Genomic DNA, 23789 nt, shown 5'->3' with positions numbered 1-23789 from the left:
AACCAGACAAACACTCCTGCTGCGGTCAGGATAGGGATCAGGACAGGGTGACAGCTGGGTGAGGAGGGGTGACCAGAAGGGAGCAGCAAGGGAGGCTTCTTGGGTGCTGTAACATTCTGAGTCCTGACTACAGAGGTGTGTGATTTCTGGGGAAATTGCTTGTATACTCAAGATCTGTGTAGTTTTCTGTATGTTATACTTTAATAAAAAATGTTGGGGGAGAGAGAGATGAGGGGGAGGGGGCGGGGGGTGTGGAGAGGGGACAGCAGGAATGGACACACTAAATAAATTACCTGGCAGAGCTCAGGAAATCAGACCTTAGTATGTACAAGGTTGCCTTTTTCCCAGGGGTGCATCCTGGCAGGCTCTTGGCAGGGGCAATGTCCACCAGCCCTTCTGAGCAAACCAGGCTTAAAGTGCTTGTGCTGAGCCAAGTCGGTGTCTCTGGGCATCAGATGTATCTTTGCTACAGGCTTCTCTGACAAAGGCTGTGAGTGAGCATGGGGTGGGCCACTTGCTGTGGGCATATCTGTGGTCCAGAAGGCACCAGACCTTACCTCCCATGGGCCCCTTACCTCCTCCACCACCATCCCTGTCAGCTTGACTCAGAGGTCCACTTGGCTCAAAGGCAGAAAGGCCCAGTCATCAGTCTTTTTGCCATCCATCCATCCATCCAAATGTCCATCCATCCATTCAAATGTTCATCCATCCATCCATCCATCCATCCATCCATTCAAATGTCTATCCATCCATCCATCCATTCAAATATTCATCCATCCATCCATCCATTCAAATGTCTATCCATCCATCCATCCAAATGTCCATCCATCCATTCAAATGTTCATCCATCCATCCATCCATCCATCCATTCAAATGTCTGTCCATCCATCCATCCAAATGTCCATCCATCCATTCAAATGTTCACCCATCCATCCATCCATCCATCCATCCATCCATCCAAATGTCTATCCATCTATACATCCAAATGTCCATCCATCCATTCAAATGTTCATCCATCCATCCATCCATCCAAATGTCCATCCACCCATCCATCTAACTACCCAACCATCCATCCATTCACCCATCCACCCATCCACTCATCCTTCTATCCTTCCACCCATTCAAATGTCCATCCATCCATCCATCCATCTATCCATCCACCCATCCATCCATCCATCCATCCATGCATCCATGCATCCATCCATCCATCCATGCATCCATCCATCCATCCATCCATCCATCCACTCATCCACTCATGCATCCATGCAAATGTCCATCCGTCCATCCACCTTTCCTTTCTCCCTCCCTCCCTCCCTCCCATATCCATCCATCCATCCATCCATCCCTCACTCACTCACTCATTCATTCAGCACTTTCTGGTGCCTCCTCCATGCCTGGCACTATGTCAGTGCTGCTTCCTGGCCTCTTTTCTGGCGAGTGTTAGCATTTCTCTACTTTGCTGTGGCTCTTACAAAACATGGATGGGTGAATGAGTGTTGCCGAAGTGCGGGGCACACACCACCTGTGGTGGGGGGCACGGGAACCTATAGGTGAAAGGGTGTGGGTGCTGGGGATGTGGGTGCCGGGGGCAGGGGCTCTGAGTCCAGCCTTGGGGAGGGGACAGCCCTGTCTCAGGCACACACCTTGGCCAAGCTCTGTTCCAGGGAAGCCCACAGCTGGTCCTGGATCCCAGGACAGGGACCGGGCCTGTGGCTTGTCTAGAAGGGCCAGTGACTCCAGGAGCTGCAGTCTCAGCCGCCCCCTCAGCCAGTGGGAGAGTGGGGAGAGGGGCCGTGATCGTCAGAAAGGACACGTGCCTTCTGAAGAAGAAGGGCCACCACTGGTCTCCAGTCAAGTGTAAGAATGTGACATGGTGAAAAATACAGCTGTGCCATCAGATGGCGTGATTTTTCAAGAGAACATACAAATCTGGATTTTTATGTGTATGTACCGGGTTTTTATATATTAAATTAACTAAAAAAATTTAACAAGCACTGAACCTATCAAACAGAGGCATCTTGGGCTGATTGCAGCTCACAGCAGGCTCCACCTTCAAGAGAGCTGCTGAGTCCCCATAAAAGATGCTGGCATGAGTGCCCCCGGCCCCAGACCTCAGGCCCCCTGCAGGCCCTGGTCCTTCACTGTCTGTGCTTGGGGGCCCAGCCCTGCCCAGCTCCCGCCACACCACTCCGGGGACCAGAAGCAAAAACTGTTCAGCGCTGGGTGCCAGGGGCCTGGGTCCGAGGGATGGCTGTGTAGCCAGCTTGCTGTGTGACCGGAGCAGAGCCCTGACCCTCTCTGGGCTTCACTGTGTCCATCTGTGAAATAATGGCACCGTCTGACCAGCTCATCTCTGGGGGTCCTTTTGCTGCCAGATCCCAGGTCTTTGTGATGTTAATCTGTTGGCTTTCTTCCACCCACGTCTACCACCCTCGTCCAAGTCCCATCATTGCTCATCTGAATTTCTGCGACTCTCCTCTGTGGCTCCCCACCCCACTGCAGTGTCCACCCAAAGCCACCAAGACCTCAAAATGTGAATCAGGTCCATCACTGACCTGGTTAAGACTGCCAGCCCCTGCCCTGGACTTACCACGAAGCTCGAGGTCCTCACTAAGCCGGGGGCTGGTGTGAGTTGGTCCCCGATTCCTGCCGCCTCCTGCCCCGTCTCCTGCCACCTCTCCCCCGTGCCTCCCCTCCAGGCATGATGAACTTCTTGCTGCTCCTCCAAATCACCCAGCACACTGCTGCCTCAGGGCCTTTGCACATGCACTCTGCTGCCTGAACCATCCTACCTTCCTCCAGGGTTTTACATTCTGGCTCCTCCTTGTTCAGACTCCAGGGGCCTCCCTGCCCAGCTTGGTCACTCTGAGTGACTCTCAGTCACACCTCTGTTTTATTTACATCAGCGCCCCTTCCTTCCTCGGAGATGATCTGGTGCTGGGTTCATTTTCTCGTTCAGCCTCTGATGCCCACTGCAAGAGGTCATCCCCTGAGGGAAGGGGCTGTGTCTCCCTTGCTCACGGCTTCATCTTGAACGTTGCCTGGATGGATCTCTCTAAGGGGTGCCAAGGAGCCCTGTCATCTTGGGCAAGTCACCTCCCCACTCTGAGACTGTTCGCTCATGTACTCATTGGGGCCAAAGATCCTCCCCCTGGGAGGACCCATGAAAGGGGAGGGCTTCCGGCAATGCTGGCCCTGGGAGCCACCCTCATCAGGACTAAGGAAGAGGTTCCAAAGCTTTAGAAGGAACTTTTATTTTTTTATTTTTAATTTATTTTTTGGCCGCCTTGCACAGCATGTGGGATCTTAGTTCCCCGACCAGGGATTGAACCCGCACCCCCTGCAGTGGAAGCGCGGAGTCTTAACCACTGGACCGCCAGCAAATTCCCCAGAAGGACATTCTTGACCAAGCAGCAGTCAGGGCCTCGTGAGCTCGGGTTTGCTGAGACTTCCCTGGGGACGCAGCAGCACAAGGGGCGCCCGAGGCCCGCCCTGGCCCTGCAGGTGTGCTGTTCGAGGTCTTGCTGACGCTTGAGTGCGAAAGATAGTCTTTCTTTCATGAAATGATGGTGATTATAGGTAATGAATTAAAGAAAAAGTGCCACCACTTGCCCAAATGAAAGCACTGGCAACCCTGGGATGGTCCCAAAAAGGTTTGGGGGAAATTTTAGGTCCACAAAATCCAAAATACTAAAATCTCTGTCGGGTTGCGGGCACCAGGGGTTGGGATTTGGGTATCGTGGAAGAGGCTGCTGGGAAGGTGTGACCACAATTCCCCCCCCCCCCTGCCCGGCGCACATACGTGTACAGGCATGCACACACACAGACAAAACAACACAAACGCATATGCACGCAAATCACACACGTGTGCACACAGACACACACGCCCATGCACATACTCGCGGACAGACAACGTCCCAGGAACATCCTGAACGAGCCATGTGTCTGGGGCTGAGGATGCGGAAGCTTATGAGTCCCTCCGCATTTGCAGGTCCAACCACGGGGCTCTGGGGTTGGCCCCTCGAGTTTCCTGGGGCAAAAGTCACGCAGACAGGGTTTGAGAGGAAGGTGTCATGTATGCAAATTTATTCAGACGAGCGTTCAGCCACGGTCCTCTGTGGATTTGTGTACATTCAGTTTTTTTAAAAAAAGAATGGTTTCCATAAAAGGATTTTTGGTAATCACCTCATTTTTAATACAATGTTTATATACAAAAAACCCCATTTCAAACCACTTACTGTACAAGAGAAAGTAGAAGCATCAGATTGCATGACTTTAGCAAATAACGAAAATCTGCTACACTTACGGACTTCCCCCCTACTTGACAGCTCACAGGAATGTCAGCGTCTCACCGACCACACGTTCAAGACAGACACGTTTATCTTTTCGTGCCTCCCTTCGGTGAAACATTTCTTTTATGTTTCTCTGGGCGCTTGAGAAATTTCAGATCATCGGTTAGTATAATGGCTGCAAATTGAGATCATTCTTATCAGCTATGAGATTTGTTTTCACAAGCTTTTAAAATGATAACAGTCCAACAGTAACATTCCTGTAAGTAAAAATATAGAGAAGTGTTACCAAAATAGAAGCCTTTATTAATAAAAATCTTTGGTATTAACAGTATTTTAAATTCCTCTCAATGATATTTGGTTAGCTAATAAAATAAACGCCTTCCGCCTTTGCGCTACAGAGAAAAAACCCTTACATCCACTGTAGAATTGATTAAAAAAAAAACCCAATAAATATTCTGAAGCTGCAAAAGTACCCCCAGAAGCCTTAAGACTTCTTGCAACCCTGAAGCCGTCTGCAGAAATGCCTCCGAGGTCATAATCCCTCACCGCCCGTTTTTCTGTCACCCTGAGGTGGGGGAGGCATGTGGTTGCTGGTGGGGACCCCAGAGGTGCCAGTCACCGCTCATTCAGGACACCTGCACCCTGCTAGTTCTCCAAGAGTAAATTCAGAGCTTCCTGGCCCTCTGGGTGGACAGAGCCAGGGCACCTCTCTTTCTGACCAGTGTCTCGGTTTCTGAATCCAGGGAAGGAAAAGGTGATGAAAAATCTCACTTTTTCAACCTAGAGACAGGTGATGTCTTTTGGAACTGGTGTCAGCATCGTTTATTCCTTACCCACTTCTCTGTTTGCCCTCAGATCTCGCACCAGCTTTTGTCTAATGCCTTGGAATACCACCTCGCCTCTCTCTTAAGGCATCAGGAGGATTAAAGACGATGTCTTCTGGGGGCTGTTGCTCACCGCCAACGGCCAGGGAGACCCCAGACTCCAAGCATCGCTTCCGCAAAGCCCCTGCGTCCGCTGTGTATCACCCTGTCCCCAGCAATCACTCTGATTAACCTTGAATACTAAAGATAACAGAATTCCCTGCCTAATGGTTTTGTGCAAAAACAAGAAAAACAAAACAAAACAAAACAGAAAAAGACGGGGAAATGTTGTCCTATCAGAAGAAAGTGGTCTTCCAGGCTCGTCACAAACCCAGGGGCCACTGGGCCAGGGGGTTGTGCGAAGTCGCCTGCCCCGGGAGAGGGTGCGCGTCGTCGACGGGGATGCCGGCAGCTACAGGGCGCCCCCGGGGAAGTCGGGGCTGTCCGGCGGGGCAGGGGGCGTGGGGCTGTGGTTGTTGAAGGGCTCCGCTTTCTTCCGGTCCTTCTCCATCCACGTGCCGAGCAGCTGCTGCTTGCCCTGTTCCTCCCTCATAAACAGCTCCACCATGAGGACCTTCTCCTTGTGCATCTGCTGGCTGATGTCCTTGGGGATGTCAGGGATGGCCCAGTCCACAAAGTCGCTCATGAACATGACCAGGTTCTGGAAGGAGAGCCAGCATCAGGGGGTGGGAAGGAGGACCTGGGAAGCACTCCCCCTTCCACCTGCACCCCACCTGGCAGTGCCTTGTCCCGTCACAGCCCGGCCCTGGGACCTCAGACACACCTGGACTTCCCAGGCCTCGGTTTCCCGGAAGGTATAAATGAAACAGGAAACCAGCCAGGGGGGGGCCTCCGGTGGCCGACTTTCTTGAAAGAATCTGAGCTCAGTAAATAGGAAACGTCTCTGAGTGGTTCTGAATCTCTTGGCTGGGAGGCTTAAGAAATGATCTGATTGGTTACACATCACCAAATATAACAAGTGTTAAGGCTTTAAGGGAAAACAGTCAAAATACAAAGAGTTCAGAAACGCAGGGAGCTTAAACTGTCTCTGATGATTCCGCAGGCCCTTCTGCCATTTGTAAGGTCTCCCGGGATCACCCTGAACGTTTGCCGCCTCCCTGGATGCATTTCTGGTCCCTAAGGTGCAAATGAGTTGGCTTTTACGGAAAAACGGAAATCTCTGGTTTTTAAACTTCTGTCTGACCGGCACTTGTTAGTATGTATGGCTGAGTTAGTCACCTTGTCACGGAAGGTGCTGGTGCCCCGCCATCTGCCATCACCTTTCTGGGTTGATGCTCCCAGCCCCCAGCTGTGGTGGGTGCTGGCCGCTAAGGCTCACAGAGGCTCGTCTCCAGGGAACCGTCCCCCCCCCCCCCGTCTCCCTGTTCCCGGCCTGGACGGCTGCAGTCAATGACTGGCCAGGTGGGCAGACTAAAGGCACTCTTTTGCGTCAAGGTGGGCCCACGTGTGCGGTGGGATTCATGGTCCAGCCCAGACCCCCTCCCAGCCGAGCTCCGTGCCCCCAGCCCCTTGCAGGGCCTTCCCTCAATGGCCGGCTTGCACCAGAATCCTTGGCTCAGGCTCTACTTCTAGGGAACTGGGCCCCAGACACTAGTTCTGGCTCCAGAGGGTTATGGAAAGCTGGAGGACAAGACAGTGGGGCCTCGGGGGCCGGAAGCCCTGCCAGGGCCCACACTGTGTAGAAGGGGCAGGGTTGGGGCTTGAACCCAGTGTCTGGATTCCAGGTTCTGGGGGCCACACAGGAGGGCAACCCCAGCACGGCCTCCCCGGCTGGGACCTCAGGGCCGCGTGCATCAGCTGCTCCCCAGTCTGGGGTCCTGTCCACTGGGAATCGCTCGGGCCTCAGAGTTAGCCCCCCTCCCCAGAGACTGGGCCAGGCGGGGCCAGGTCCCCTGCCTGCGGCAGGGGGCAGGGGGGCGCTGGTGTCAGCTGGGAGCCCACTGCCCTCCTGTCCCTGCCAGCCCTGTCCGCTGGGGCGCGTCTCCCGCTGCACAGTGACAGGGGAGACTGAGGTGGGTCCCTCCCAGGTCTCCTTCAATAAAGATGCCTTGCATTTAACTAAACCTGCGTTCCCTGGACGACTCCAGTCCTTCCGGCACCCCGTCCCGCCTTCCTTTAACTGAGGAGGGTCTGGGACCTGTCCTTGCCCAGGGCCTGGGGTCACCAGTACTCCCCACCCTTGGGTGCCCAGGGCAAGTCCTCCAGCCTCCGAGCCCCCGACGCCGGCCAGCTGCTGTCCCCCTGACCCCGCTCTGGGCACAGAGCGCCTCCTCGGTGCCTCAGTTCCCAAACCTTCTGGAAGCAGACAGGGCCCTCGCACCTGGAAGACGATGACAAAGGCCAGCCGGGCGGCCAGGACGGCCCAGAAGTCCTTGGAGATGTCGTACTTGTGTTCCGACCATGGTGGCTCCCGGTAATCTTTGTACCTGCAAAATGAAGGTGGGTCTTCGACAGGAACTGGGGTCTGGCCGCACCGAGGGGCTTGTGAGTGTCAGGAAAGCCTGAGTCGGACCCTGGGCCAACTGTAGGACAGCGCCCTCCCTGGAGGAAGAGGCCCCCCTCCAGCCCACTCACACGCCCAGGGAGTCTCCCCACGTTGGAGGGGGTGCCAGCACCCACGTGGGCTGGGCAGGCCAGAGGGGCGTCCCCATACATCCAGCCGTGGGCCCACAGAAGGGGGCTCTGGGACCATCGGGTCCAGGGGTTCCAAACTTCTGAAGGCAGTGGAGCCCATTTTCCAAAAAGAAATCCCACCTGAGACTCCGGTAGGTCACACAAAGCAAGTGGGGCCTCCCTGGTTGAAGAGGGGTGGGGTCCCTAAGCCTAGAACCTCAACCCAACCCCCATCATCCGCAAAACTCCAGGCAGGGTTCCATGAAATCCAGTTCTCCAGTCTCAACCCTCTCTGTCGGGGAAACGATTGGAAAAAATGAAACATTTTCTCAAAGTAGCCCTTGTACGATGTTAACCATACAGTTGGTGTGGTCAGGGCACCAGGGAACTGTCCCCAGGCCCGCCCTGCCCCACGGGGCCCAGTGCATGTCTCTCCCTCTCCCAACTGTTAGCTCCTTATCTCCGTGTAATAAATACCAGCCCACCCCTCTTCTATCACTTCCAGACATTGCCCACGAGCGCCTGCTGGGAGACAAGTTTGCTTACTTCCCTGGCCCCCAAGGTCCCACCTCTGTCCCTTGTGCAGCGGGAGTGGTGGGTACCTCCTGGGCTTTAGGTCTGCCTTTTTCTCAGAGGCCCAGATATGCCTGATGTGGGGCAGGTGAGGATGAGAACCCGGGTTTTGTCCCCACCAACCGCCCCCAAATTTGGGGGGTGCTTGGTTTTAACAGGACTGACCCCCTCTGTGGGGGAAAAGCTTCCGTAAAGCCGTGTGAGGAAGCCATGGCCGGGGCGGTTTCTAGGTGCTGGGCTGCAGGTGTGTCCTGCTGGTTACTGAAAAGCTGAGGCCCAGTTGGGGAGACTGGGAGAGGAGGCACCTAGCTCTGTGGGCACAGGCCTCGCATAGACCCAGAGCCGGCTCCCGCCTTGCTGTGCGTCCCTGCACCATCGCTTGGCCTCTCTGGGCCTCGGTCTGCCATTCCCTCACTTAGTCATGTCGCAGGTATTTATTGAGCAGCTACTGCATGTCCCTGCATTCCAGGGGCAGAGCTTGCGGGGGGCACAGACAGAGCCCCTCACCCAAAGAGCTTTGTGTCTGAGGGAGCTGGATGGGAGTCTCGGAGGGCCTGTTCAGAGCTAAGCTGCCAACTCCAGAGATAGGATTGGGCTGGGAACACACCCTCTGGTGCCAGCTGCTGAGCCATGCAGAAGATGCACCACCTGATCTCCGATGGGAACAGGCATCCCCTGTTCTCCCGGCATCAGAAGCCACACACATTTTCTCTTCCCTCTTCTTTCTGTTCTCAAGGCCAGCTGCACCAGGATGCTGGGAAATGTGTTTGGGTCACCTGGCAAACTCCTATGCATCCCTCAAAGCCCACTTACATAAGAACCGTCCAGATGCCAGCCCCCACCACCTGCACTGACCTCTAACAGAGATGATCTTACAGTTTTCCTTGCTTTGCTCTTGTGCTAAGCCTGCCAGCTCTCCCTGGGGAGAATAATAATGCCCTCTCTGGGGCTGCTGTGAGCATTCAATGAGACCATGCCTGTTGCAGTGCAGGAATAAATGGTAGCCAGCAGTGGTCACAGTGCTCAGCTCTGCTAAGCTGTCTTTCCCATACCTGCTGCCCCAGGCTGGGCTGGGTGCTGCTCCTCCCACAGCCAACCCCTCTGGGAGGCGGCTTGACAGGGGAGCGGCCGGCAGTACGGAGCTCACGGCACCTACAGCACTTAATAGTGGGCAACGGTTGGGTGGGCCTGGCTAAAGCCCGAATCCAAGGGAGCAGAGTGGACTGGCTCATGGCCTTCCTTCTCTGTGGGGGTAAAAGTAACAAGGGTCTCACTTAAAAACCAGGTCTCTGCTCTGTCTCCTTGGCCTCCCCCTGCGTGGCCAGGACTCCTGACCGATGCTTGGATGGGGAGCTGCTTCCGGGGGCTGGATGCCCGATGCCCGATTCTTACCCAGGAAACACCAACACTGACATTTCTGAGGGAATTTATAATAAAATGACCACCTATATCCCTGCCTTCTTTGTTCTAAATCATTCTTCCTCTAAAATTCATTTTGAGTTAAATTGGTCGGCCTGAGTGTGTTCTTGGCGTGGGATGTTCAAACAAAGCGAGAGAAGTGCAGCGCTGGCTGAGAAGCGGCAGGGGTCCTGGACCGGAAGCTCGGGGGTCTCTGGGGCCCGTGCCTGCGGAGGAGGGGGAGGAAGCGACCTTGAGCCCCTGCCCTTGACCCCCAGCTCTCCAGGCCGACCCTGCCTGAGGCGACCACGAAGGGGGCTGAAGCAGATCACCTGGGCCTTTCCTGTGACGTACGTGCTCACATACATGTGCCTTGAAACATGCGGTGGGTGGGATTCTGAAAAGCGGGAAGCATGTCGTGTTGCATGTTTGTCTGTCACATGCCCTTTCTCGTTGGCAGGCCTGGCTGTACCAGGTTCCAGAGTAGGTGTGGTCCCTGCCCTGACACAGAACACACGGCACGTCGTGTAATTTCTCTTTAATCACTCGGGGTCAGCCGGGCACATCTGCTGTTGCAAAGCCATCGGTAGCACCTATGCTGGATAGGTCTGCCTGCCTGTTCCAATGACCGCACGCAGTGCTGTTTTTCCATTTCTTGGACCAGTTTTTTTTTTTGCAAGCAGCCACATGCCACTGCTTGTTGCTGTCAGCACCCTGGACCCTGGCAGTCTCCTCCACTTCCTGCTACTAGGGCAAGGGTATGAAGACAGACAGGTAAGCTTGATAGAACTATGGGCAAAGTAAGAGTAAATAGCCTTGCGGTAAATTATCCGCCCTACGCAGAAAGGGCTGCGCGTCATGGCGTGGGCTTTGTGACACATGTTCTGGCCCTTGCAGTCTTTCGTGTTCTGAATCTCAGCTGGGCTGGAGGCGGTTCGGACTGCCAACAGATGCTGAGCGTGCCCCACTCTGCCTCCCCGGTCTCAGCCTCATGGCAAAGCCCGTGGCCAATCACTCCACAGTCGTCTGTTTCCTGACCCAGGATGCCGTGCCCCTGCCTGCGCCTTCAGTCCTACCGTCCACCACGTTTCCCTTTACGCTCCAGAAGAGGCTGCAGTTTCCCACCCACAGACACCCCTGCTCACCACTCTTCTTTTACCCACTTTGCCCCTCCCCTTGGAGTGACCCCTACTGCCTCCACCCTCTACCTGGGCTTCCGGCTACTATCACCCCTTTAACTCGATCTGTTTATGCTTCTGTTGCCCCTGCACAAAGTCCCTGGGCAGCAGGGATCATGTGGCCCAGTCCCGAGCCCCCAGCCCTGAGCCCCCAGCCCCTAACCCAGCTAGGCTGGCACGGGGAAGATGCACAGTGAATAGCCAGGCCTGGCTCTGCCCCTCACTCGTGCCCCCCCCTTCCCCGCCTCCATCTTTCCTGGGGTGCTCCCTGCCCGCCCTGAGTGTCTGGCCAGCTGATGGGGCCCCGCAGGTTGGACCCTCTCAGACATCTGTTGCTTTTGCCTGCCCAGCACCCAGCACCCCAGTTTTCCTTGGGATGCCCCCCCAGATCGATGGCCGTGACTCCATACCCTGGCACACGACCCAGACCTAGCCAATAAGAGCCCCGCACGCTCTGGCAACAGTGATTGGTTCAGGGATGGGCCTCTGACCCAAGACAGGTCATTGAGACTCAATCCTAGGACTTTTGCTGACTAGTGGGAAAGAAAGTCCCCCTACTGGGACTGCTGAGCAGAGAGGACTGCTGGGGGTCACTTACTGCCTGCCAGGAAATGATGCCCACATGCAGGAATGTATAAAATCGGGAGGCAGTGTCAGAATGGGGCCGGATGACAAACGGCAGCCCCTGGATCCAGCCGTGCCCGAAGCGTACTATGGACTTCTTAGTTAAAGAACTAATAAATCACCTCCTACCCCCACCCAGGGATATTTTTTTTTTCCCTTGAAGCAAGATTGAGCTCTTCTGTGATTTGCCCTGAAAGAATCCTGGCTTGAACCGGGGTTTTCCCAGAAGCCCACCAAATGGGGCTCTTTAAAGAGAGCTGCCTGGGTGGTACCTGCAGATCTGCACCTCGTAGCCCAGGTCTAGGGGGTCGTTGGGGGCCGTGCCGTTCTGGAAGTCGCTGACATTGAAGGAGGAGAGGGTGTGGTTGACAAAGCCGTGCATGGTCCCGTTCTCACTGTACATGTAGAGGTACACCAGGCGAGGGATGAAGTCCGACGTGAAGGAGATCACGAACGCCTGGGCCGGGGAACAGAGCAGTGAGTGCGGACGCCAGCTGGGAGGGGGAGGGGGACGCACCCCACCTGAGCCAGGGCAGCGCTGGCCCTGGGGCCCGGCCATGTGACCCAAGCTGGCAAACATGACCCCATGGCCTCGGCTCGTCAAGTGACAAACGAAGGGTTGGGGGCATTCCTGTCAGCCCCTCCAGCACCCTGAGGAGAGGGCCTGGGGGCTGGGAACAGGGCGCCCCTGAACGAGAAGGCTTGGGGACAATGTTGGCTGCCTCTCACTGAATGTGTGGCCCTGGACAAATTGCCTGACCTCTCTGTGCCTCCATTTTCTCTTGTCAAACAGGGCTAACAGCGCCCACTCTAGGTGCTTCTCCTTCCTGGCTTGTTTGAAAGAGAGCAAGGCAGGGAGGAAAAGTGCTTTGTAGACTGTGAAGTTCAGACCCAGCTCACCCTATTCTAGAGCAGTCCCCGGGGCAGCGTAGTGTGAGGCCAGTATCAGAGCATGGACCCGACAGCCTGGGGTAAAGTCCAGCTCTGCCTCTTGTCGGCTGTGTGACCTTGGGCAAGTCGCCTGACCTCTCTGTGCCTCGGCTGTATCACCTGCAAGATGGGGCAATAAACTTCTGCCTCCATGGGCCGTGTGTGCACTAGTGGGTGGGTGCACTGAATGGGCTTAGAAGGGCCTGGAGCATTCTAGATGCTCAATAAATGTTAGCTGCCATTATTATTATTGTTGCTGCTGGCTGTTCTCACGAGACGTCCAGCTTGTTCCTAGCTGCTCTGCTCTCAGCGCCCCCATGCTCATGCCCCAGAGGGGCTGTACCTTGGTGTTTCCAGCCTCTCCCCATCAAAATGTGCCCCCCAGCTCAGCCCGGGTCGCGGTGCGGAGATGTCGCTGTCCAGTGTGCAAGCTCAGCCCACGGCCTCCCTGTATAAGTGGGGTTTCAAAGCCTTAACCCAGGGAGCTGTCAGCCAGCAGGGAAAGCAGGTCCCAGGGCTCTGAGGGTCCCTTCTCCTGGGCCGAGCATCACTTCCTGTGCCATGGGAACTGAGTGTCAGGGCCTCACTGTGACCCTGACCCAGCACTGTGACCATCTGCTCCAGGGAGCTGCCTGCCCGCCCCCCGCCAACCCTACAAGACGCAAGGTGGCAGCTTCTGGGGGGCTCAGGCTTGGCCGGCTGGTGGAGGGGTTAGGGTCACAGGGCTGAGGCGTTGCAGACCCCCCTGGGGTTCTCGTGGACCAGATGCTGGGGCAGGGCCATGGAGGGCGGGGCACTGTCCCCAGCAAGCTCGTGTGTCTGTGTGTGCCTGTGTGCGTGTGTGTGCGACTGGCAGCTTCCTCTTCTCTCCGTGTTTCAGCATTCCTCAAACTTTCTTTAAAGAGCGGGCATGAGTTTCACATAAAGGGGGAAAGTTAATTTTGTTTTTTTGGCCGTGCCTCGTGGCCTGCGGAATCTTAGTTCCCCGACCAGGGATCGAACCCGTGTCCCCTGCAGTGGAAGCACGGAGTCTTAACCACTGGACCTCCAGGGACGTCCCCAAATTAACTTTTTAAAAAAAGAGCAGAAGAGTTGCTAATGAGGAATCTCTGTGTCTCTCTGTGTCTCTGTGTCTCTGTGTGTCTATCTCTCCTGCCCTCCCTGTCTCTGTCTCTCTCCCTCCCTGTCTGCCTCTATCTCCTTCTCTTGTTTGTTCTCAGGACTTGGGAGAGAGGGGACTTAGGGGCCAAGGTGGGCACGGTGGAGGGTTTTGCCCCCGGTTGCAGAGAAAGGTCGAGGAGATTTTGTCATTCCCGCCTGAGCCCGCCCCGCCCCTCAACAGGACCCATCCCCTCAAAGGATGCTTCTGAAGAGGAGATGCCTGTGCCAGCTGGGAACCGCTCTGAGGCTGGAGGGACGGACCAGCTCCCTGCAAGGGGAAGGGGTGCCCGACCACGTGGCAGCTGGGCCGGGCTTCCCGGCCGAGGTCCTGGCGTCACCGGTCACTTACGTTGATTATGACAGCAAGCTTCCCGACGCCTCTGAGGATATTGTACCAGATTCCTGGAGGGAAGGGAAGCACAGGTTTAAAGACCCCCTTGCCCTGGCTCTCAGTAACCCGGGCTAGCAGGCAGCAGCCCGGCCTTCGCAGGGGCCGGTCTGGTCCTTTTCTGGGGCAGGTCAGACACGTGGTAACAGGGAGTTGTTTGGGGAGGGCCTGGGGGAGCCTGGCTGAAAACAGAGCCCATGGCTTGTCCTGGCTCGTCAGCTGTCTGTAAGCAAACTGTGTAGCTTCTCAAAGAGATGCTTAGAAACATCTGGTCCCTGGTTCTGAACAATCTCCTGCGAAGCTGCGTAAGCTACTGATCGGCTTGGATGGAGCCTTTTTCTAGAGAGACAAAGATTCCATTTGGATGCAGCTCCTGCCCCAAAGAGCCCACGCAGCAGTAACTGGAGACTGAAACCACGAAGTTTGATGTCCTATGCATTTTCCGTAGCTCTAGTGCCAGGAAAACTGAATTTAGGGACAGGCCAGATGCAGGGCCAGTGTCAAGGAGCAAAGCCAGGGCCCCCGGCTGGTGAGGCTGGGACCATGGCCTGGCTATAATGACTGGACAGCAGTGCGGTACAAACCGTTTCCCGTCTGGATGCCCCCTTGTTCCCGTCGCCCCAAGGTGCAGCACTGCACCTAACCACAGGTGAACAGGAGGAGGATTACACTGCACCTAACCACAGGCGAACAGGAGGAGGATTACACAGCACCTGGAGAATCATGCGCTGCTCCACTGGCCTCGCTCCCGGCAGAGACAAGGACCAGAAAGTCCAGGAAGGAAGCACTTTACCCAGGGCCAGCCCCGCTCCTTAGGGCCTCAACGCTGCGACTCCTGGAAGGGCGCCCCGGGCCCCTGCTCGCCCCTGCCCCCGACCTGACCGCGTTCCTATCAGGCTAGGCACACATCATCGAAAAGTTGGGGCTGGAATCCCGTCCCAGGCACTCTCTCTCCCTGCCCGGAGCCAGATCTGAAGTGGTGACAACAGCACTTCTCAGAAAGGGCTGGAGGGGCCAGTGGCCGGGGCTTGGGGGTCTCTACCCAGGGCACACAGAGCCGCTCGTGGGCGTTCCTGCCCTCGCAGTGAGCGCCCGTCTCGGGGGTGTATGCTGGGGGTCTGCAGAGACAGCAGGGGTTCAGGCCCATGTAGCCCAGAAGCTGGAAGCCGCAGGCTGGGACCCAGCACCTGAGGTCTGCTGTGAGGGGGTTCCCCAGCCCCCGCCGGGCACCACTCCTCGAAGCAAGCATTTACGATGCCCGCTGCAGACCCTTCTGCGGGGCCTGGTGGGAGTAACGCTCACCTCCCTGCCCATCAGCCGTCCGTGCAGGCTATCACCGAACCCGAGATGGGAAGTTCGTCCCGATTCTGTTGGGTCTTCCCACGAGGGCAGCGGTTTTTGACTCACTTTCACGCTGGAGCAGTGGCAGGGCGGTCACGGGGCCTGCACTCCTCGGGGCGCTAGATCCACCCACCCTTCCCGTCTCTCCTGCAGGAAGCACTTGAGGTGCAAGTGAGCGGGAGGCGGATCCTCGGGCAACACATCCTTACAGAATCAGCGCTGTGCACGGCCCACCCTCACAGCTGGCCGTCTCGGGGGCTGGGAGCCCTTCTGCAGACTCCGAGCTCCCGGGGAGGCTGTGAACGGCACATCCTCCATCCCTCCCGGGCCTAGCACGCAGCCTGGCACGTGGGGCTGGGTGCTGTTGGGTAAGCGTTGGCTGAGTGACTGTATGAACGTAGAAAGCCCTTCCAACTAGGCTTCCCGCCCAAGCAGAGGTTGCCACATCCAGGTGCCACATCCAGGGTGTTTCCTCGAGCTTGCCTGCTACTTAAAAAATGCTGATGGATGTTTACAGATTGGGATGACATATTATTATTTTTTTAAATTAATTATTTATTTTTGGCTGTGCTGGGTCTTCGTTTCTGTGCGAGGGCTTTCTCTAGTTGCGGCGAGCGGGGGCCACTCTTCATCGCGGTGCGTGGGCCTCTCTCTATCGCGGCCCCTCTTGTTGCAGAGCACAGGCTCCAGACGCGCAGGCTCAGTAGTTGTGGCTCACGGGCCCAGTTGCTCCGTGGCATGTGGGATCTTCCCAGACCAGGGCTCGAACCCGTGTCCCCTGCATTAGCAGGCAGATTCTCAACCACTGCACCACCAGGGAAGCCCCGGATGACATATTTTTAAAAAGCGAAACTTGCTGCTTCTAAAGGAGCCTCAGCTCTTAGTCAGCAGCGGGCTGGCATCTCCATGACAACAGTTGGCCATGGCTGGCAGTGGTGCCTCCTTCAGGCCACACAATGCACTGCAGGTCTCTCTGTACCAAGGCAACTCCCTTTATCACCACCAGTCGCTTAGAGAAACATTTATCCAAACCCAGACCTGACTAAAGTGGGGAGACAAAAAACCCCGAGGGTTGGGTGTTTCGAGGGAGCTGGGAACAAGCACGCCTGGTGCGTGTGTTTTGTCCACTCCTTCTTGCGGCCCCGCCTGGCCCCGAGGGGTCTGAGTTTGAGAACTCCGAGTGGGGGACCGGGGTGCCGGTGAGCCGGGCAGGTTGAGGTTTCCGGGCAGGGGGCTGCCTCGGGAGCTGGCTCCTGAGCACAGCAGGAGGAAACGAGTCTGCGGCCGGCCCAGGGAGTGGCCCAACGGGCCGAGACAGGTGACAACAGAAAATGGGGTTGCTGAGCTGGGAGACGGATGGGCCAGTGAGAGCTTTCCCTGGCCCGGGACTAAGCCTGTCTTCCAGGTCCTGCAGTGCCTTTATGTCCAGGCCGACGGTCTTCTGTGTGATCCCCACCCCGGAACTGTGGGCTCCTGTTGAAGAAATGCAAAACCCGGACGCCGCTCCGGCCCGCAGAATCAGCCTCTTTTGGAGCCTTGACCCTGCGAGTTATTCAGACACACGCTCCGCACTCCAGGATAAGAATCATTGCTCTGACGACCTGGAGGTACAAGGGGCTGATGCTGTTTGGGACAAATCTTGGCTTCCTTCATGAAAATCTCGCGGGGCAGATGCCTCATTTCCATCTGCCTACTTCTTCAAGGCATCACTGCTGTCCCAGGAGACGCTAAGCCCCGTTTCCAAGCACATGTCAGGGAGGTGTTTAGACGTGCCTGTCAACTCTCAGCACCCAGGAGCTGAGCTCAGGCAGAGTTCCCCACTCGGAAGGCTCTGAAGAATGAGCATGAGGGCAGGGAGCACGTTGGTCTGGAGTCAAAGGTCAGGACTGGGATGCTGGAGCCGGTTCCCACGTGCGCACGGGGCTGGGTCCCCGCAGCCACTCGCCATGACCCGCCCCCCCGCTCCAGGGCCAAGCAGGGCAGTCGCAGCGCCTGTGCTTCGTGGCAGAGCTTCCTCCAGACACCCCTGGCGCCGTGGGTGCAGGTCATGGGGGCCACTGGGGCCCTCTGTCCCTTCAGGGCCCTGCACGGATCACAGGAGGAATACAAAAGCCTCTTCAAGGAAAGGTTACCGTGGAGGAGTCCATAAACAAACCCAGATTATGCTCCAACTGACCAGGCAGGAACCAGGAAGTGAGCAGCCAATCCGTAAGGACTGGGAAACATCGAGGAGCCGTGAGCAGAAACCCTGAGGATATGATCCAAGCCCTGCTCGTGGTGGGAACGACAACGCCCACCAGGGCCGCGGAGGGCCGGTGGCAGCGTGGTGCCCTGGTGCTCCCTTCCACCCTGGGGGGCTGCAGGGTCTGGGTGCTGCTACAGGACACAGCCACGGCTCTGCCAGGCACAGAGGCCAAAGCAAACTCTGGCCGCTGTGGACACGCCTGGGGCCTCTGTGTGCCTGAGAATCGGGCCTTTGTAAGCAACAAGTGGCGGGAGGCGACGCTCTTTTCTTCACGGCCACTGGGCACGGGCTCAGGATTCCCAAGGACTGTCCAGGGAGCGCCTGGCAGGCTGACCGTCTGCCCCATCCAGGCCTCAGGCGTGCACCTCACGGAGGTGTGCCAGGAGGGGCCGAGGGCTTGAGTTCTCCGGTTCCAGCTCCACTCCGCTAACCACCTGGCCTCAGTCTCCCCATCTGGAAAGTGGGACCAAGGATTTGCCCCAGCTTCCCCATGAGGCTCCTGGCGGGACTCGACAGATGAAAGCCCCAGAGAAAGTTCAATGCCAGACACAGCTCTCCAGGGTCGTCCTCAGAGCAGGGCGTGGTACGCTTCCGAGAGCCCTGGGTTCCACATCACCTTGATCTCGAGGGGGGGATTTGCAAATACGGCCTGTGGCCCAAATCAGTGCATGGCTGGTGCTTGTTCGGATGACCCACGAGCAAAGAACAGCTCTTGCATTTTCAAGTGTGAGTGAAAAAAGTGTGAGAAGCTTCGCCTTTCGTTGAGAATCCGGCACATCACCTCACGGTCCACAGAGACAAAAACGTTTACTCTCCGGCCATTCATGGAAACGTGAGCCGGGCTCTGACTCAGCGCAGCAGCAAATCCACTGCTTTGGACTGCTGTCCCGCCCGGCCCTGTGGCCACGGCCCTCCTGGCTCCTTAGGGGTGTGGTGTGAGGGGCGAAGGCTCGCTCCAAGGCCACAGATGAGGCAGAATCAGGGACCCTGGGGGCCAGAAGGGACTTCACAGGGCCAGTGAGTTCAGGGGCCTTAAAATCTTTTAAAATCATAAACGAAGTCTAGGAGGGAGGACATCTGTTTGCTGAGTCTTTGCTGATTGTCTGGGTCGTCCAGATGGGAAGGAGATTAAAGTGTCAAAACACAGGGCGATGACCTCTGGAGCTGGGAGCTGGGCTTAGACGTCCCTCCTGGTGGAACAGCGAGCGTGCCTGGACCCTCTCTAAGTCTGGGGCCGGCAGGTCACATCATGGACCCCAGAGCACAAATGTAAACCAGGTGAAATCACCGATATCTGAGCGTGTTTGAATTGTGAAAACGGCAATTTCATCCGGTTCAACCTGAGAGGCTGCACCGTGTAAAGCCGGATTCCAGGCTTCTCGGGGGGCAGGGGTGGATGGTGGAGAATCAATGGGCCTGGAATCATCAGCGGGTGGGGCCCGCACCATGGGGCCCAGCACGGGCCAAGGAGCCCCTGGCTGGGGATGCAATGGCCTCAGGGGCGTTTTCAACAAGGGCGACCCAATGCCAAGGGCAGGAGAAGGTTTTGGAAGGAGTGATGAAGCCCCTGCATTTTTGCAAGATTATATTTGGGCTACAAAAGCCCAACCCAAAGATCTCGCTGGTGTGCAAACCTTATTTTGGTAAAATGACAGATAACATCCCTAACACACAATTCAATCTTGTTTATTCTAGGAACCAGCACAGAACCAGCACAGGTGCTGTTGTAAATAAAATTGTGTTCAATAGGAGATAAAATGAATATATTTTGTAATTTTCCATCTCATTTCAAGATAAAATCCCAATAAAGACTTTCTTGTTTTCACCCTGAAAATTGGGTCCCGGATTAAGTTGATTCCCTTTAAGATACGATGAGCATCGTCCTTGTTGGTGAGGGCCAGCTCTGGCCAAGGCGTGCATGGGGCTCTGAGCCCTGCCTGCTAGATCCCCCCACTCCTGGACAGACGGGCACCCACATCCGCTTAAATGCCTCTGGTGACAGGGAGCTCACCACTCCGCAAGGATGTCGGTTCCACTTTCGACACCTTTGACTATTCGAAAGTTATTCCTTATGCTGATGTTAAATGACCCCCAACCCCAAGCCCCTCTTCCACATGGATGAGGAGCCCCTTAGTGACTCGGGGTTAAAAAGCCCAGGCTGCTCTCGGCCCTGACCTGACAGGCAGGTGACACGATGCTCTTCCTTCATTGGTGGGAGGGGGCTCCCTCCTTCCTTTACTCTTCTGTGAACGTTAAATGACTAAATGATACACTCTGTAGGAAGGCACTGCTGAGCAGCTAATATTAGCTGGTCTGGCTCTGTGCTCTGGGGCCATGCAGACATCCGGGGAGGGGCAGGGGTGCTGAGGACCGTCAGAGGGAATGTATCTTGTGGACCTCCTGGAGCAGCACGCCGGGGAGATACTCAGATATCCGAGACACGAGCTCTTTCCCAAATGTTCTCCGCGGCCCACACATCTCAGGAGTTGGGAGTTCGGGGTAGGGTGGAGAGGGGCCTGGAGGTCCTGCATCCTCACCCCCCGCCCCATCTCTGACTCTCTCCCCAGGGCAGGTGCAGTGAGGAGCCCAGGACCCCACTTTGCCAGCTCTGCCTCTGGCTTCCGGGGAGCAGGATCCTTTCCCCAAGCCCAGTATGTCCTCCAACCCCAGTGCCCGGGGCACTCACCGATGTCCTTGGCTCTGACGGCCACCGGCCTTCGGAGCTCGGTGATGAACTTTTTGGCGTCCAGGCGGATCTCAATGATGTTGTTCAGCAGTGCAAAGAGCGGGGCCAGCGGGAAGGACGCAACGAACAGGGTGACAAAGCCGAACTGGATGACTGCAGAGAGGAGGAGGCGGTGGTCAGCATGCACTGTCCCTGTTCCGGAATGGCAGGACCCCCGCCCCACACGCCCGGGTCGGACGGGGCCCTGCCTCGCGTGTGTAAGAGGGGATCTTGGACACGCCCAGGCCGGGAGGGAGCTGTGGGCAAGGTTCCAAGTTCTGCTCTGGACCTGAGTCTTGCCTCTTGAATAAAGGGAGTGTACTCACTTATCATATGTCTGATCTTAAAAAATCACCAATAATGGGAATAAGGTGCCCGTGAGCACCAAGGCCCAGCCTCAGTCACCCTGTGTGCGGGCTGGGACGGTGCCCTAGTGCTTCCCAGGACCTGGGGGGCCCGCGAGCATCACTGCGTCTCCAACAGCCCCCAGCGTCCCCCTCCATCGGGCCTCGGGGAGCCGGTCGGGGACCACCGCCCACTGTCCGGACAATCTCGCCCCTCTGCCGCACTCCCTTGCTTTTCCTTGTTCTCCTCATCGTGGACCGGCGGGGCAGGTCGGGGAAAGGGTGCCGAATGGAAGCGAGCGGGGGAAGCTGGCTCAGGAACCGTACAGCCGGACCCCACCCAAGGGCGCTCGGTGCCAGGCGGGAAACAAGGAAGCCGGCAGAATGTCGCCCCGGGCCCGGCGGGCTGAGCGTGACCATTGTTAGCGCGACGGGGTGCGGGTGGAGGCCCCGTGTGATCCCTCATCCCGGAGCCACGTCCCTGGCCCCTCACGTGCCCCACGGGGGCTCCGCGGGATGCTTCTGTGTGGATGCTGGCCTCGCCTGAAGGCTCTGGAGGTGATGGAGGGGATGGAGGCCACTGGATAAGCTCGGCGTCGTGGCCAGGGGGCTGCTGAGCCCCGAGGCTGCGGGTTCCCCGACTCCCGAGTGACACTGCCTTCTCTTGCAGGGACAGCAGGGGGGAGGGCAGCTGGAGGTGCGGGTGGGTCATGCCCACTGGGCCTTTTCTTCCACCTACCCCATCCCAGCCCGAGTCGGCCGGGAGGAGACTGCCAGGCACGGGGCAGCTGCTCCTTGGGTGGGCAGGAGGGGCCTGCCCCAGGAATTTCATTTCACTAAACCCCAGAGGACCCAGGACTCTCCAGCCACCATAACAATTAAAATTTGGGGACTTCCCTGGTGGCGCAGTGGTTAAGAATCCGCCTGCCAATGCAGGGGACACGGGTTCGAGCCCCGGTCCGGGAAGATCCCACATGCCGCGGAGCAGCTAAGCCCGTGCGCCACAACTATTAAGCCCACGCGCTGCAGCTACTGAAGCCCGCACGTCTAGAGCCGGTGTTCCACAACAAGAGAAGCCCCCGCTTGCCGCAACTAGAGAAAGCCTGCGCACAGGAACGAAGACCCAACGCAGCCAAAAATAAATAAATAAATAAATAAAATTAAAAAAATTAAAATCTGGGGAAACGACCGACTGCAGTCTCTCAGCGGATCATAGGCTGCTGTTCTCGGTGTCCATCCTCCCACGGGGTCAGGCAGTGGAGACCCTCCTCCCAGGCCCCACGATGAGTATAAACAGCCAGGCAGAGGGCAGGCCTGGGGAGGCGGCACCCACAGGGCAGGGAGCTGCCCGCCTGCCTCGGGTTCAGCCTGGGTTTGATTCCGGGACAAAACAGAGGATGTCACCCAAACACCACACCATCTCCTTGTTTTAAGTCTCAGAGTGTATGGCACCGTCATCCGGGAAGCTGGGAGTGACTTACTGGGACCAACTCTGCCAACAGGGATAGGGCAGGGAAGCGCCCGTGGTACAACTAAACAGAACCGCTCCTGCAACCCAAGGCCACCCCACCCCTGACCAGCTCACCCTGCAGACCAGTCCCTGGCTGGTTCACCCAGGTGCCTGTTAAAATGCAGAGTCCTGGGTCCCACTCCGCGCAGACCAGGATTGGGCCTGGGAGCCAACATTAAAAAATTTTTTTTTGGCTGCACTGCGAGGCTTGAGGGACCTTAGTTCCCCGGCCAGGGATCAGACCCGGGGGCCCGGCTGTGGAAGCCCGGAGTCTTAACCACTGGACTGCCAGGGAAGTCCCCCAGCATTTAGGATAAGCTGTCCATGGTGGTCAGGGGGCACGACACTGTGGGACCCCTCTGCGTGAGTCTCAGCCTTCACTCATCCATTCATTCAGGGAGCACGTATTGAGCACCCACTGTATAGCTGGACCTGTTCTAGGTGCAGGGGGTACAGCAGTGAAGAAGGAAAAAAGACCTGCTTTCATGGAGCTTTGATTCTACAGGAGAGGCAGATGGGGGAGGAATGAGAAAGGGGTGGGGACTAAAGATATCAGCTGTGGTGAGAGCCAGAAAGCAGGGGGAGGGGCTGCCCCTTGTAAATGCTGCGGTTGGGAAGACCCCTCTGGTGGGGGACATTCTGAGCAGAGCCCTGGAGGAAGGGAGAGAGGGAGTGACGCTCATACCAGGGGAAAGCATTCCGGGCAGGGCACAGACAGTGCAAAGGCCCCATGGCAGGAGCGACCTCTATGAGTTTGGGTAACAGCAAGGAGGCCAGTGTGGCCCAAGTGGAGGGAGAGGTCGGAGGTGGGGTCAGGGAGGCTCCAGGTGTCTGCCGTGCAGGCCACACCCGGCCTGTCCCCTCTCTCCCTCGCCCCACTCCTGGGGGGTCATGTGCCGCCTCCGGCCATCCTCCCATCCAGCAACACAGCTGCAGGTGACACGGCTGAGTCCGGGGTGTGTCCCGCTCCGTGTAGGGACCGCAGCGAGCCCCAGGCGGCCAGCTGGCCCTTTTCCGTCCTGCCCCGTCTCCCAGGACAGGATTCTCCCGTCACTCACTCATCTCCATGTACTCCGGGGTGAGGCCCGCGAAGGGCTCCAGCGTGTAATCCACCTCGTACCGCTGCTTCTTCTTCACGTACTCGTCGTGGTCAGAGGGGCTCTGGTGCTTCAGCCTCAGATAACGGATAAACTTCTTCATTTTCCTGAAAGACACACGACGTCACCTCGGTTAGGTTTCCAGGAAGGTGGGCTTGGGGGTCTGGCCCCTCCAAGTTGTTTTTCCAATTCTCTGAGGCATTGAGTGTTCTAAATCCTGAACTAACATCTTTGCGATGACCCCTCTGTGGATGATTTCCTTTGCCGTTTTCCCCAGGGGCAGGGGGCAAGCGTCACTGCTTTGTTTGTGACATAAGGAAACGGAGGCCAGGGAGGGCCCCTCAGGTGTCAGGGGTCTGGCTGGGCCCAAGCAGACTTGGCTGCCTTGGACCATGGAGGCTGGCACGTGGGTTTGGGGCCGCCTATGGGTACCCTGCATCCTCAGCCAGTTGGGAACAGGGGTCATCCTGGCCTCGTCCCTGCCCT

The 23789-nt window shown here is 57.0% G+C and overlaps 1 protein-coding gene across 5 annotated transcripts in view; it reads right to left on the bottom strand.

Annotated features, from left to right (window-relative positions):
* Positions 1 to 4172: 4172 nt before the first annotated feature.
* ANO1 (anoctamin 1) overlaps positions 4173 to 23789 on the bottom strand; it is a 90839-nt gene continuing 71222 nt past the window's right edge. For all 5 annotated transcript variants that reach the window (XM_036862640.1, XM_036862644.1, XM_036862641.1 and 2 more), the window contains 6 exons: positions 23265 to 23410; positions 20314 to 20466; positions 14003 to 14055; positions 11835 to 12019; positions 7497 to 7602; positions 4173 to 5816 (listed from right to left, as the gene is read on the bottom strand). In XM_036862640.1, the coding sequence (XP_036718535.1) occupies positions 5568 to 5816; positions 7497 to 7602; positions 11835 to 12019; positions 14003 to 14055; positions 20314 to 20466; positions 23265 to 23410 (892 nt within the window). In that variant the 3' untranslated portion in view covers positions 4173 to 5567. The remainder of the gene's footprint in view (positions 5817 to 7496; positions 7603 to 11834; positions 12020 to 14002; positions 14056 to 20313; positions 20467 to 23264; positions 23411 to 23789) is intronic.

Source organism: Balaenoptera musculus, chromosome 8 (genome assembly GCF_009873245.2).
Source record: "Balaenoptera musculus isolate JJ_BM4_2016_0621 chromosome 8, mBalMus1.pri.v3, whole genome shotgun sequence".
Taxonomy (NCBI): domain Eukaryota; kingdom Metazoa; phylum Chordata; class Mammalia; order Artiodactyla; family Balaenopteridae; genus Balaenoptera; species Balaenoptera musculus.
The sequence above is the reverse complement of the archived record's forward strand: the minus strand, read 5'-3'. Positions and strand labels throughout refer to the sequence as shown.